Consider the following 14,882-nt stretch of genomic DNA (forward strand, 5'->3'; position numbering starts at 1 on the left):
TGAAAGTTCTTACACATTTGCTGGTGACTGTGTGTGTGTGTGCATGTGACTGCTTGGGTGTGTGTGAGTATACTGTATGTGCGTGATAATATGTGTGTATGAGAGAGAGAGAGAGAGAGAGAGAGAGAGAGAGAGAGAGAGAGAGAGAGAGAGAGAGAGAGAGAGAGAGAGAGAGAGAGAGAGAGAGAGAGAGAGAGAGAGAGAGAGAGAGAGAGAGAGAGAGACCATACCTGGTCTGATTCTTCCGTCTCTATCAGCAGGCCCGTCAGGCACAATGGAGGCAATGAATATCCCCAGGTCCAGTTTACCACTGTTGTCCTCTCCTACTATCACAAACCCTGGGGGAGCACAAAGGCCAGAACAGGGGGGATACAACCTCAGTTCACAAATCTAAACACCTGCATTTCCTAAAGGATCTATAAAGTGAATGGAACTAACCTTATACATAAGACAGAATATAGAATACAGAATATTTACTGTATCACTACACCCTCAACATCTGGGTCCGTATTTGGTCTTTTCAAATGGGAAGCTGGAACAATCTGCTACAAATGTTGTCATCCCTGTCTCTTTGATGTAAAGCCACTTCTGTTTAAAACACCTTAACTCCAACCCCCTCCCCCATACTTACCAAACCCCAGCTTAAGGTCCTTCTTTAAAGTCACACAGATGATCTCTCTCTCTGGAGAGCCCCTGGTTGGAGTGTCAACTGCAAACAAACAATGCACTGGATTAAAACCCTGTTTCACTATTACAGTGCACAGCATTAAAGGTCAATTAAAGCATGACACAGAAAACTTTTAGTATTTATATGGAATACTATACATTATTTTTATATACTGTAGTTTCTATATGGTATATATTATCTATATAGTGTCTATATGGTGTTGACTCTGTATTGATTTATATTTTATTGATAGGGTGTTTATATGGTATCTATATGCTATCTGTATGGTATCTCTATAAAATAGGGTCCATAGTAGAGTCCATCTGTGTTAACCTCGTATGGAGGAGGTGATGGAGACAACCTCGGGGTCTTGCTTGTAGAGTGAGGCGTGGGATGTGATCCTGGGGAGGGGCTCTGTGGAGCTGCAACACAACAACGCCACAGACACAGCAACAGTGTACAGCGTGTTATCCCAGTACAGTCAGAACTCCTATGAGAGGTTTCCCGATAAACTACTGATAAACATTCAACTAAGAATCCGCTAATATCTCCATTTACCCGTCTCTATTTTTCTCTCATTCTGTCTTTCCTCTTTGTATGTCTTTCTTTCTCCTCTCTCCCAGTCCCCATACAGCCGGTCTCCTACCTCCAAGTCTTCTGGTCTCTCATCTCTCGCAGCACGCGTGGCTCCGGGCCCCGGTTCATCTCCCTCAGCTCTCGCTGCTGCCGCAGACGGGCCTCCATCTTGGCGCTCAGGTCATCACATGACTTGCTGAGCAAATCGGGCGGGCCGACACCGAGGCCCAACTGGTCGATCCCGCCCTCGGAGCAGGACAGGCGCTTCATGTGGGAGTTTCGCGAGCGACAGATGGACAAGTACTTCTCGATGTTCTCATCTGCAGAAACACCAGGGGGCACAAGCAACAGCAGGGAGAAGTTAGACTTCTGAATGATGGACTTGTTGGACTTATAAACTCTCTAGGGACCTCGTTGAGGTGTAACCCATGGTTGAGGTTGAGGATGGGTATATAAATGTGGGTATTTAGATGGTAGATATCTCAAAATGAACCCTTTAAATAAGGTTTCACTACACAGGGTAGTTGGGTCACGAGCAGGGTTCGAAGTTGTTTGCCCGCCGAACTACAGGCCACAGCCAGGAGACCTGGCCTTTTATGCCCCGTACTCACCCTGCATACCTGCGCCTCCTGGGGGCCCTTGCATGGCCTGTGTGGCAGTGCAGTGGTTGAGCTGGCGGGAGGTCATCTCGCTGTAGAACTTGTGCTGAGCTGAGCACAGGCTCAGGAGGTACTGGGCGATCTTTGAGCTCTCCGTCATGAAGCTGTGCTTCTTCCCACTGGGGCCACCGCACTCCACTGTCAGTTTACGCCTCTGGAAACACACGCGGGCGCATGAACACGAACACACACATGCACATGGATACACACCCATGGATGTGCATGTCCACAAACACATGCAAACACAGATTCCCACACATACACAAACATGGACGCACAAAGTCACACACAAAAAACAATCGTTACTGTACAGAACATGAGTATTTTCTACCCCAGCAGCTATGACTATAGTGTTTCTTACACCAGCAGCTGTGACTGTAGTGTTTCTTACACCAGCAGCTGTGACTGTAGTGTTTCTTACCCCAGCAGCTGTCACTGTAGTGTTTCTGTGACTGTAGTGTTTCTTACCCCAGCAGCTGTGACTGTAGTGTTTCTGTGACTGTAGTGTTTCTTACCCCAGCAGCTGTGACTGTAGCGTTTCTGTGACAGTAGTGTTTCCTACCCCAGCATCTGTAACTGTAGGGTTTCTGTGACAGTAGTGTTTCCTACCCCAGCAGCAGTGACTGCAATGTTTCTGTGACTGCAGTGTTTCCTACACCAGTGCATATGTAGCCGTGACTGTAGTGTTTCCTACCCCAGTGGAGATGGAGTCGGTCTCCCTCCAGAGGAAGCGCCTGGTGACGGTACGGAGGTGGTTCTTCACCTCGTACACGATGATGCCCCTGGCACACACCCCCAGCACCAGCTCGCCCACCACAGTCTTCTTTTCACGGCCCACCCGGTGGAACAGCACCCCATATTCAGGCAGCTGCTGGGCGATCTGGATGGAGGTTTGGACCATCAGTGGGAAGTGTGTGTGTATGGATGCGAGAATGACAGAGAGAACCTATTATACCAATTAACAGCATAGAAAGCCTTAACTGCTTAATGTGTGTGTTGTGTGTGTGTGAGACACAACCTTACTTATTTACTGAGTAGAAAACCTTGTGTATGTGTGAGTCTGTGTGTGCTGTATTTGTACATATGTCTGTGTATTTGCGTGTGTGTTATGGGTATGGGTGTGGTGGGTGCATGTTTGTATAAGTGTGTGTGTTTGTGTGTGTGCTTCCCTCACCCACCTTCAGGTACTCTGTCTCTGCCTCCCCCGGCAGCATATTGGCATGGTTAGCATGCAGTCTGGGCAGCTCCTCCTTCAGGCTGGGGAAGGCCATCCTCTCCAGCATCCTCTTAGACACGTAGTGCTCTGGCTGGTAGTAGTCCTTCCCGTACAGCTGAGAGAAACACAGCAACACACACACACACACACACACACATTCACAGTTACACTCACACAGAGGATGCTATGGCAACGAGTCAATGCCACAATTTGCACGCGCAAACATCTGCTGTCAAGCGAGCGAACACCTTAGGGACCAGAGGCACAGACTAGCAGAAAGTACATTAGAGAAAGTGCACAAGACATTGTCCCGGGACACACTTCAAAATGTGAAAAGTCTCACCAAACATTATGGTCAAGCATTTTTCACATCTTATCAGAGATATTAATTTATCTAGGTATTTATGGCTTTATAGGGAAAAGCAGGTTTTGATTTGGAGAAGTTGTATTTTACCCTCATCCTTTATTCTAGCTATAGCTGAGTTGGATAGCTACCTCAGACATGTAGTCCCCAAACTCGGCCTGAAGAGCGAGAGCAGCCAGGAACAGGCCAGTCTCCTCGTTGCAGTGTAGCCTGTCCTCCAGGATATCCTTCCGTAGCTGCAGGTAGTACTGATGACGTGTCAGTCTGTGTCTGGGGAAAATTAGAATCATAAACTGTTTTAACAAAATGATCCCACAATAGTAGTTGTTGATCTACTCTGTATGCTTACACATGTATTAACTCATTACTTGATCGAGAGACACTGCCTTGTTAAGTCAAACTGTACATACTGATACAGTCTCTTAGCAACAGCTTCTTGTTAGTTTCCTCAAGGATCACAATGACTCTTGCTCAGAGACTTGTTGCTCTTGTGGTTAGTGGTAACTGTTTTAAATTTTTTGTACTCGCTGTGATATATTGTTTTTATTATTGTTGCTTGTTTTTTCCACAGGTACACTTGCGTATAGCGGTTCATGTTGTTTAATTGTAACTTGTTTAACTACATGCTCTTATGGTTCTTCCCTTTGGCACTTACTTTGGTTGTTCACAATGTATGCTTCATGTTTTGGCTACTCGCAATGTTTTGTGGCTATCTTGTTGTTATGATCAGTGACCTATGCACTTTGTAAAGCTCTCTCTTGGAAGTCGCTTTGGATAAAAGCGTCTGCTAAATGAATAAATGTAAATGTAATGTAATGTAAACAGTATCTGAATGACTGATGACTAATCAGTACTTACAGGATGAAGGAGATGTCTTCTACAAAGAACTTCACTCGTAGGTAAACCAGAAAGGAGTTTGACTGGGCTTTCTTCCAACTGTCAGGGGCAACTTTGGAGATTTTGGTCTCATGGTCAAGAAAGAAAAATTCATCGTCTATGGAAAGAAGTCACAAAAAAAATACACATCCATGAACGAGTACTGGGCTGAAATGGATACAGTTAATTGGAACTGCTGGAGTTCTTTCATTTTCAACAGCCCAACAGATTCAGGTCGACAGACAGACTGACAGACATGCAAAAAGAAAAAGAAGCACCCACACACACAGACACACAAGCACATTCTCAGACACACACACGGTAGCAAACAGGCACACGCACTATGCGTGACGCACACACACACACATTCACAGAAACACGCACACAAACACACAATCAGGCACATTCACAGACACAAACACACACCCACACACTGACGAACAACAACAGGTAAACACAGACACACACACTGACATACAGACACACACTCAGGCACAGTCACAGGCAGACACAGACAGAGGAACATTCACAGCCACACACAGGCACAGGGACACCACACACACACAGGCACACACACAATAAGGTGTCCTTACCATCGATAAAGGCCAGACCAAAGTAGAAATGCTCCACCAGGTTGGCGTGAGCCACCACCATGTCAAACACATCTCTACCTCGAGACTTGATGTCACAGCGCACTGCCACAACCTGACCACTGGGCATGACCACACTGACCTCCCTCTGAGACACACACGATCGGCCCTTCTTAGACTGGGGGTGGGGGAACACACATGAGAGCAAGGGGGATGTTGATGGGGGGGGGGCACACAGGAAGGAGGGGTAGATATGGGAGGGGTGGATATGGAGGAACAGAATAGTCATGGGAGAGGAGAGAGAAGGTAGAAAAGGAAACACACGGATGAGCACACAAACACTGACAGCAATACAAATGACACAGGGACCAAGCGTCACTCGAGCCATTAACTTCACATATCGAAAAGAGACAGGAGAGACATAAGAATGCTTCCTCTTGTAAGGAGAGGAAGGAAAAAGGTGATGATGCCATCATGCTCACCACGATGGATCCGGGGAGTTCTAGAATGATCTGCTGTTCTTCCGCCATCCTGATGAACTCAGGACCCAGAGCCTGACGACACACGCACACACAGACTGCTTAGAAACACAACTAGGCTAGACACACTCATACACACACGTCTTCACAACACACACATGCGCTAGCTATGGTAGGTCTCACCTCCTCACTGGCCTGGTAGAGTGTGTGTGTTTATGGTTCAGTATCTGGCTGTTCTCTCTTCACCCCCACCCCTACCTGCACTACGCAGTTTGCAGCGAGCCATCAATGTCACTAAAACAAAAGTGGCTGTGATAGGGCCGGTGTGTGACATCACTAGTGCATGGCAACGCTAGCTAGAAGGACACGGAGCTACACAGGCAAGTTGTATCTCTCGCAACTTCACCCTTCTCTGTCCTCTGCTATACAGCAAAAATTATTTTGCCCCAATTTCTTTTTAGGAAATTCTCTATTAGAAACATTTAACAACAAAAAACTCAAATAGATATAGTGATATCTACATATGATATATTTGGCTGTCCAGCTCTTAGCTACAGTCTAGAGGACACAGTAAAAGGGGGGGGGGGATAAGACTCCCAGCAGATCCCTTAGCATCATTTGTGTCCCTGCATAAGACCAGAGCATTAGGAGTCCTCTGGTATCTCTCCCTTCTACAGGCTGCAGAGATGAGCAGCGAGGTGCGGGCTGACCTTGGCCTTCCTCTGGGTGAGGCTGATTGAGGACTCGCTGAAGGTGATGGAGGGGCTGTGGGTTTTGGGCGCTGGTGTGGGGGAGGGCTTGAGGGGAACGTCCAGGTAGGGGCTCCGGTACAGAGAGCTACAGCTACTGTCCCTGTGACGGAGGCCTCTGGGGAGCCTGGAAGAAGGAGGGGGGGGGACAGAAAGAGAAGGAGAAAGGGAGGGAGAGGGGGAGCAGTACAAAGTCAGTCTGGGGGGGGGGCAAGCTGGCATCAGTCACTCAAGACTGTCAGCTCTTCTCAGGCTCAAGCATGCCAAGTACAGAGGGAAGAGGAGAGAGAGAAAACAGAGGTAAACAAGAGACACATATACTATAAGTACTGTGTGTGGGTATTTAAGGGTATGTTTAGTTGTTGGAGCGTGCAAGATCACAAGAGGGGGATATGATTAGTTTGTATAACAGTGTGTATGTGTGTCAGCACATGTGCGTGCGTAAGAGTGTCAGCATGTTTTTATCTCAGAGTTGGCTAGGATTATGTGTGTGTTTAAGTGTGTGTGTGTGTGTGTTTACCTGTCTGTGTTGCAGGGGTATGATGGGGTCGGGGAGCTTCGTGGTCTCTGTTTCCAGGGTCTGTGTGGCAGACTCCCTAGAGAACACACACCACATCCTGAACACACATCTAAGGACGGAGCCTTTGCAGCTCTTCGCTGCACCGTTTCATTATGAATAACGTCACAAGCTTTTTTTTATTATTTAGATTTGTTTGTATTATTCCACAAAACCTTTAATCCATGTTCATGGCTCAAATGAAAAAAATTCTAAGCATTTCTAAAGACTACATTATTTTGGTGAATAATATCTACCCTTACAGTATGTAATAATCCTGTTGATTGCGTTACTTAGGCTGCTGTAGAACAACAAAATAAATGTCATGTTTTCTTCCTTCACATTCTTAAAGTCTAGAAGGCTCCTCAGTATCCTCAATATCTCCTGAACCGTGAGAAGAATCCAGTCTAGGTACATAAAACACGGATCCAGCAGTAATTCTGACAGAACAGCAGTTCCGAACACAATGACAAGTCCTGAGACAAGACGGGACAGACAAAACTGAGACACTTCCACCTACAGTACAGGTATATCTAACCACCTTTATATCATATTTCCTTATCACACAATTAGGCACTGATGCTTCCTGTTCGCTCTAACTGGATGATGGACCTTGTTCCTTCTAGAAACATCTCTGGTTGACCCGGGTCACCCCGGTCTCACCTGACTTGTTGGAGTCCTCAGAGTACCTCCTGAAGTCAGCTGCAGCCCCAGGGGTGTAATCTGGGTAGGGTCCTCTCTTACCTGCCCAGGGATGCCATGCCAGCATGCACCACACACACACACAACAGGAGGCAGGAGGAATGATCCCACACGGTGTCACACAGAGATGATTTTGGAGGATAGAGGAGGGAGAGGGGAAGGAGAGAGCAGGGAGGGGGTGAATGGAGGATATAATTACAGAGAGAGGGGGAGAAAGGAGGAGAGAGACAGAAAGTTGGGGAGGAGAGAGGAGAAAAAAAGAGATATGTTGGACGGGAAATGGGTCTGAGGGGAGGGTTCAACTGAAAGACTGTTGAGTCCCTGATTACAGGTGCTCACCCACTTCTAATCCTGCTCTGTCTTTAGGTTTAACCCTGTAAGCCTATTAGCCCATGTCATCACAGGAGAAAACCCTGGCCCAGACTGCGCAGACTACGGTCACAACACAGGAAAAGGTCAATATTCACTTTTCACTAGCTTTGTGTTGATCCCGTGCCAACAAGAACATCCTCATCAGATGAGATAAACATTTAGACAAAAATGTACAGACAGATACAAGGATCTTAGATTCCTAGAATATTCTGTAGTTCCAGTGAGAGAACCCTTTAAAGCAGTCTCAACTGTTCTAACCTCACAACCCACTTTTGTCCTTGGTCATAAAGGACCAGAGGAGGAGGAGGGGGGGGGGGGGTGCTGGTGGTGTTTCTGTTTGGCTGGTAGGTGGCATGTATCTTTGACTGTATAACTATAGACGGCTATCTCCTCTGTGTCTCATGGTGAATGCATGAGTATGACGTGAGCATCGTTGGAAGTTCGGTAACTTAAAAATAATCCATGCATCCATGTGTTTGATTTTTGGACAGGGCTGAAACACACGTCCACAACCCTCTCCACATCAGCTCGCGACCCACCAGTTGAGAAACACTGCTTTAAAGTATACCTTCAGAGGGTTCCACCCACTTTTAGGTTCAAGGCAAAACTTCTAGAACAAACAAAAAGGTTCTAGAAGTAAACTACTTCACCGATGAAAGGTTCTTCTTTACCATGAAGCCTCTCTCTGATCATCTGGCTCCTCCCACTAAGGTGTACAATGTTGTCCTGCAGAGATCCTTGGTCCACCTGCTAGGAAAACAGTCAAACAACACGCTGTTTAAATGCTTTCATCTCTTAAATTACATGCAAATGTATTCTATTTTCGGCTGATTTTAAGCATTATTATTATGCAGAAGGAATGCCTCGTCACATGTCAGATGGTTACACATGGATAGACGGATAGATTGAGAAAGGGATAGATTGAGGGGGGTGGCAGGACGGATGGAGAGAAGGTTAAAAGGATGAACGTAGGGAAAAAAGGATTAAGGGAGGGACGTGGGGATGAATGGATAAAGGAAGAAAAGAGGGAGGGATGGAGGAAGGGAGAGAAGGAAAGAAAAAGGGATTGAATGAGGGAGGGGAAGAGAAAGGGATAGATGAAGGGAGAAAGGAATGAAAGGGATAAAGGAAGAAAAGAGGTAGGGAAGGAGGAATGGAGATTGATGCAGGGACACAGGCAGAGACTTACTGAGTCATGAAAGACATCCTCCACCAGCTGTCGGATGACTCTATTGGGCGGAGGGAGGAGAGACGCCTTGTGCTGAGACTCACACGCCTCTAGGATGGAGTTCAGGGTCACCCTGCGATGGGACAGGTCCTCGCACATGCTCAGTAGCAGGCAGTTCAGATGGTCGCTCAAAGGGACTGGCTGAAATAGAGAAGGGGAGGAGAGAGAGAAAATGAAAAAGAGGAGAGAGAGAAAAGAGAGTGAAGGTAAGAGAGGTGAGAGAAGGAATAGATGAGAGAGAGAGAGAGAGAGAGAGAGAGAGAGAGAGAGAGAGAGAGAGAGAGAGAGAGAGAGAGAGAGAGAGAGAGAGAGAGAGAGAGAGAGAGAGAGAGAGAGAGAGAGAGAGAGAGAGAGAGAGGAGAAAATAACATGTTCTAACAGATAAACCTGGATCAGAGACCATATAGCTCAGTGATACAGCATTTGAAAGCAGATCAAAAGGTCACAAGTTCAAATCCCCCTGTATGTCGCTTTGGGTAAAAGCTTCTGCAAATACATTACATTACATATAGTTCTACAGTGTGAGATGCTATGATGCACTACAGTTTTATCTTTAGTTGACCATGCCTTAAAGGTAAGGTCGGTAATGTTGAGACGCACTTCTTGTTGAAATAAACTTCACGTCCTGATAGTAACCAAGAAATCAAAAGGTTTGACAGTAAAATCGAATAAATCTGATATCTATGGACGTCGCAGGACTGTAATAAACACGATCAATCATTTACTTTGGACCAAACTTAATAATTGGATAGCATTCTGACCAAATGCAATGATTGGAAGGGCTACTTGTCTATCTGTCTATCTCTATCTGATATTTTAGTCTGAATCCTTTCGACCCCAAAATTGTTAGGATTGCAAAATTTACCAATCCTGCCATCCAATCCCTTATTTAGCTAGTAAAATGTAATTGAGTCATTATTGCTGCACTGCAGTTTTTGTGTTCACCTGGTACCTGGCAGCTGAGATATGGTTACTTTGCAGTGTGGCTAGTAATGGCGTTTCAAGAAAGTTTTACAAGGGGTGGCAAGTTGGAAATCAAGGGTGGCATATCATTCTATTGTTGATTATGTCCCTTTTATTTATACAAATCCAGATAGTGAAAACTATTATTACAATAAGCCAAAATATATATTTTTTTTTTATACATAAAACACATATCTACGAATGTAAAAAACAATTCAGGTTTACCGTAAATACGACTTAAAACAATGTCAGCTATAACATATTCAGCAGCAAAACAATTCATGTATTACATATTCAATTCCAAAGTCCAACCATCAGGTCATGTAGCTAAAAAAGAACAATACAGCGATTGACATGTTGGAAAGCAAATTGTCTCACAATGTCATCCAGATCAAGACACTTAGCATGTTTTGACCTTATACCAAGTATAGCTAGACTTGAAAATCTACTCTCAGCCATGGTAGAACGTAAGTGATTCTTGACCAGCTTTAGAGTTGAGAAATTCCGCTCACATGAAGCACTGCTGACGGGCAATACTGCAGCTATTTTACACAAATGATATAGTAAAAAAAAAACTGTCTTAATTGGATCCAAAAAAAATTATAGTTCCATGGTATTAGAGGGTCTCTCATTTACTGCTAGTAAATTTGACATATTTTTCACTGGAATGGAGGCTACCATGGTGACAAGAGCATTAGCAATGCGGACTCCGGGGACTTACAGGGAAGGGGGGACTCAAAGATATTGGAACAAGTTACCATGCGCTTTTGATCCTTGATCTTCTGTCATACATATCTGTACGTTGCTGCGGATTAAAGCGTCTGCTAATAAAATGTCAAATATAAAGGGCACCCACCTGATTCTGAGGAAGATGGTAGTCGACAGACCAGTACAGAGTCATGCCTAACGAATACACCAGCATCTGGCAGAGAGACAGAGACCATTTAACCATAAACAGCTACAGAAGGAAAACATTGGACCGGTTTCACAGACACATAGTAGACAAGTCTTTAAAGGCTCTCTTAAGAATCTATTTGTTATATGCTGGTTAACTATAAGGTTAAGACTGTGTGAAGGAAATTCTGCTGATGAAATCATCCAGGCAACTCTCCCTCTGGATTTAAAGAACAAATAAACAGGCTGCAGCAGCCATGCATTGTGTAGTTCTTCCCTCCTGCCACTAGATGGGATCAAAACACCACCTTCTGTCTTTTATCCAAGCTTTCAATAGAGAGGCCACCAGGATCATAAGGTTATATTAGGCTGTCTGTACAGTCTAGGCAGTGTTCTTTTTCCAGAATATGTAGAAGCTACTAGAAGTAGACGTAACTCTTGGTAGAGTTGACTGTGACTATGAAGCAACTTGTCTATGGACAGTAACTGAACGACTGACCGCCTGTTGTTTAAACGTGTATGGACCGGTAGAGGTACCTTTTCCATAGCAGGTTTGGTTGAGCTGGCTCTGCCCTGCAGCATCTCCGGGGCAGTGAATGTGGTCACCTGGTCTGATAGGGCACAGTTCTTAAATGCCAGCGTGCCAGTGGCTGAGAGCAACAGGGAGGAGGGGCTTATGATGGTGGACATGCTGTTGTGCCCTAGACCCGAAGAGGACACAGTTCATGACCCATTAGACAGACCCTCTGTACCATGCCTAAACTCTGCGGCCTAAAATGATGGTTCCAATGTAATAGACTGGCACAGTGCATCGTAGGCCAGCTGTAGGGCAGCCCGTAGCTGTATACCAGGAGCAGGTGGATAGTGTTCCAGGTCTTACCTTTGTAGGAGACGTCCACCAGAGACTCAGCGGTGCCCAGTAGCAGAGACCACACTTCGTCCTCCAGGAGAGGGCCTCCCCTGGCCTCCAGCACCTCCGCCAGGGTCACAAACGTGCTACTCATCCTGGCTGCACACACCCACCGCACACACCTGCGGATGCACAAACACAGGTCAGAGAGCAACACACACACCTGTGGACACAAGGACCGAGGTCGGAAAGCAACAAATGTTCACGGACACGTGCATGGACAAACAAACACACACAGTACACACCACCACACACACTTGACATTCGAGGTGCTGTCGACCTGTCAAGAGGCAATCTTGGACAACAAATTTTAGCATAAACAAACCTGGCAACACGGGAATGAAGGTTTGTCAACAACAACTCAGGAGTTGTTGGGAGTCAGATGGCTGAGCGGTGAGGGAGTCGGGCTAGTAATCTGAAGGTTGCCAGTTCGATTCCCGGCCGTGTCAATTGACGTTGTGTCCTTGGGCAAGGCACTTCACCCTAGTTGCTTCGGGGGGAATGTCCCTGTACTTACTGTAAGTCGCTCTGGATAAGAGCGTCTGCTAAATGACTAAATGTAAATGTAACTCATGCTCATGGACACGACCACAAACACACACTCACACAAGCTTGCACATGTATGCACAAATATGGTCATTGAGTTACAAACATTCAGTAACCTGAACTCCCACACACTCACCACATTCGCCTAGGGAAAGGAGGTATGTGCACGTAAGTAAATCAGTCTCTCTCTCTTTCTTACTCTCAAACAATCAAGGACAAACAAGCACATAAACTACACACTTGTAGACAAAGCCCCGTCAATCAGACTCGCAGACCCACTACTTACGCATCAGAGGACGAAACAACCAACAATTCAGCCAGTCAGTCAGTCAGTCAGTCAGGGTTCATTTCTCTTTTTTCCACACCCTTTCATGTGATCCTCCTGTACTTCCTGTCGTTTTGTCTGCTGTGCTGGGCTCTTCCTGAGGCTCACTTCACAGAAGGCTCACCAACAGTGCACCTTTGTGATTGGATTCCAATTGCCTTGCCACAGCCCCTCGGATCCCACCCATCCCATAATAGGCTTTCCTTGAGCCGGACACAGACCTGCTGGTTGGCTGTGGCGACAACTTAAACCACAGTGACTGCTAGATTTCTCACCTTGGTGGCGATCGAACAAATAGACACCGTACCTTAGATTAATCACCAAAGACACCAAAGACAAATCTGCAGGTTCAATACATGGACAGCTAATACCAGGGAATGTGTCTTAGCTTCAGCCTGTTAACTTGAACCACCTTGAGGAAACGAAAGGAAACGTTAGTGACTAAATCTCTATATTGCCTTCCCACCCCTGTCAGCTGAGCCCTTGGCCCAAAAGAATGAAGCTGGGAGACAGGTAAACACAAAGTAACACTGTTCTAGGCCTCGATTTCAAACATATTTATAGCCAACCTACACATTTGTTTTGATAATTCCACAACCTTCTGAAAGTATTACATTTAAATTGATTTAAAGTTCCTGATCCACATCATGTGGGTATGTTTGAGTGGAATTGGGCACACGTTGTCCTAGGGTGCTGGCCAAGCAAAACAACAGCATGACAAACAAACAATAACCATTCCAGGTACACTTGTTTACTAATGATAAAATATTCAAATCAAATGTTGGCATCAGAGGATCATATTTTCCTTCGACACTATGTATCTTGCATTCAAATCTATGTGTGGCTAAGAGTTGCTCATTACAAGTGCTGGAACTTGGAGCAGTGGCATGTTGGTTTTGTCTGCTAGGTAAGGACAGCAGTAATACAATTCTCCACATAATCAACATGAAGTATTATCCTATGTCCTGAATCTACCATGCATGTCCCTAGTCAGCTTTACCAGTAAAGAAGGTCAGCATGGGTACAGAGGTTGTATATTTAAGGAGGTAATCACCTCTAGGTGTTTCATGCATGACTGTTGGGACACTGGTGTGGGCTACAGCATTCCTGCTCCATTGTCGTATCCTAAAACTATTCAAAAAGAAGTTAGCTAGTTATCTTATTTCTGTATGTATGTAACCTTAAGGGCTACAACTTCGGGCTGCAGTAAGCTCTTACATAATTACATCACATGCATAACAAATGTGTATACACAGGAGGTATCAATAGGTTGATTTATTAAATATGAATTGCTTCCTTTTCATTCTGTGAAGGAAGTGTAAATTGGTAATAATGTTGTTACTTTGTGAGGAAGGTGGGAAATGCTGACATATGTGTTGTGTGTCTGAAGCTGAAACCAAGACAGCTAAGCCGTGGTTACCATTCACACCATGCACCTGATAAATCACGAGCCATCCACACAGGTGTCTGAAAGATGTGACATATGCATGAGGCAGTCAACTTTATAATGTAATACCCTAATGCATGGCCAACCTCTGAGATGATGATGAGTGTGCCATAAAGGATATTCTCCTGAGAGAGGGTTTGGCTTGTGACTTGGTGTTACGATGTCTGCATAGAGTGGTTATGTCTACATTGTTTGGTTTTTAAATAAACCCATGATGGAACAGTGGTATGTTGTGTACTTTGGGTAGCCTTGTGATCTGGTTACCTAGAGACCATGAAAAGAAGCCATCGGCATCAGCTTTACGAGCCTCAAGTGCAACTCAACGTGTGTTGCTAATGCTTACAGACAATTACAATTATAAATGGTACTTTCTTGCCTGGCAATCAGAGACAACTTTTGCAAAATAAACAAAGTTTAATTTCATGTGAGTAGCAGAAGATTATTAAATGTAATGCAAACTTTACAGTAAAGTATTTATAAGTCTACCAATGTTGAGTGTTTTTTATTTTTTTTTAATATATTCCAGTAAGCAATGTTATAAAGATAACACGAGATATAACGTGTATCTCAACCTATGTAACTTTTTCCTTTGTCGACAGTATATTAAAACTTCTTAAACACAGGCCTCAGAACAGCACGGTATAGACCGCAACACGGGACCAGAAACAATCAATCAACTCCTCAATCAAAACTGCAGACTGACAGCTTTAGATAGATCTGTTTACACACTGCGACTCAACGGCTCCTCGGTATGGAATCTTAC

General features: G+C 45.0%; 1 protein-coding gene across 1 annotated transcript in view; it reads right to left on the reverse strand.

Moving 5' to 3' along the window:
• The window catches only part of ptpn20 (protein tyrosine phosphatase non-receptor type 20), a 38,464-nt gene that overhangs the window by 22,659 nt on the left and 923 nt on the right, over positions 1-14,882 (reverse strand). Inside the window, 19 exon segments of the mRNA XM_062464497.1 lie at positions 231-338; positions 632-709; positions 1,001-1,089; positions 1,314-1,563; positions 1,855-2,056; positions 2,597-2,782; positions 3,081-3,233; positions 3,614-3,752; positions 4,341-4,476; positions 4,952-5,126; positions 5,431-5,502; positions 6,138-6,303; positions 6,697-6,772; positions 7,396-7,476; positions 8,478-8,556; positions 8,996-9,175; positions 10,854-10,919; positions 11,429-11,592; positions 11,772-11,923. Of these exon segments, the coding sequence (XP_062320481.1) occupies positions 231-338; positions 632-709; positions 1,001-1,089; positions 1,314-1,563; positions 1,855-2,056; positions 2,597-2,782; positions 3,081-3,233; positions 3,614-3,752; positions 4,341-4,476; positions 4,952-5,126; positions 5,431-5,502; positions 6,138-6,303; positions 6,697-6,772; positions 7,396-7,476; positions 8,478-8,556; positions 8,996-9,175; positions 10,854-10,919; positions 11,429-11,592; positions 11,772-11,895 (2,524 nt within the window). The 5' untranslated portion in view covers positions 11,896-11,923.

Source organism: Osmerus eperlanus, chromosome 6 (genome assembly GCF_963692335.1).
Source record: "Osmerus eperlanus chromosome 6, fOsmEpe2.1, whole genome shotgun sequence".
Classification (NCBI taxonomy): domain Eukaryota; kingdom Metazoa; phylum Chordata; class Actinopteri; order Osmeriformes; family Osmeridae; genus Osmerus; species Osmerus eperlanus.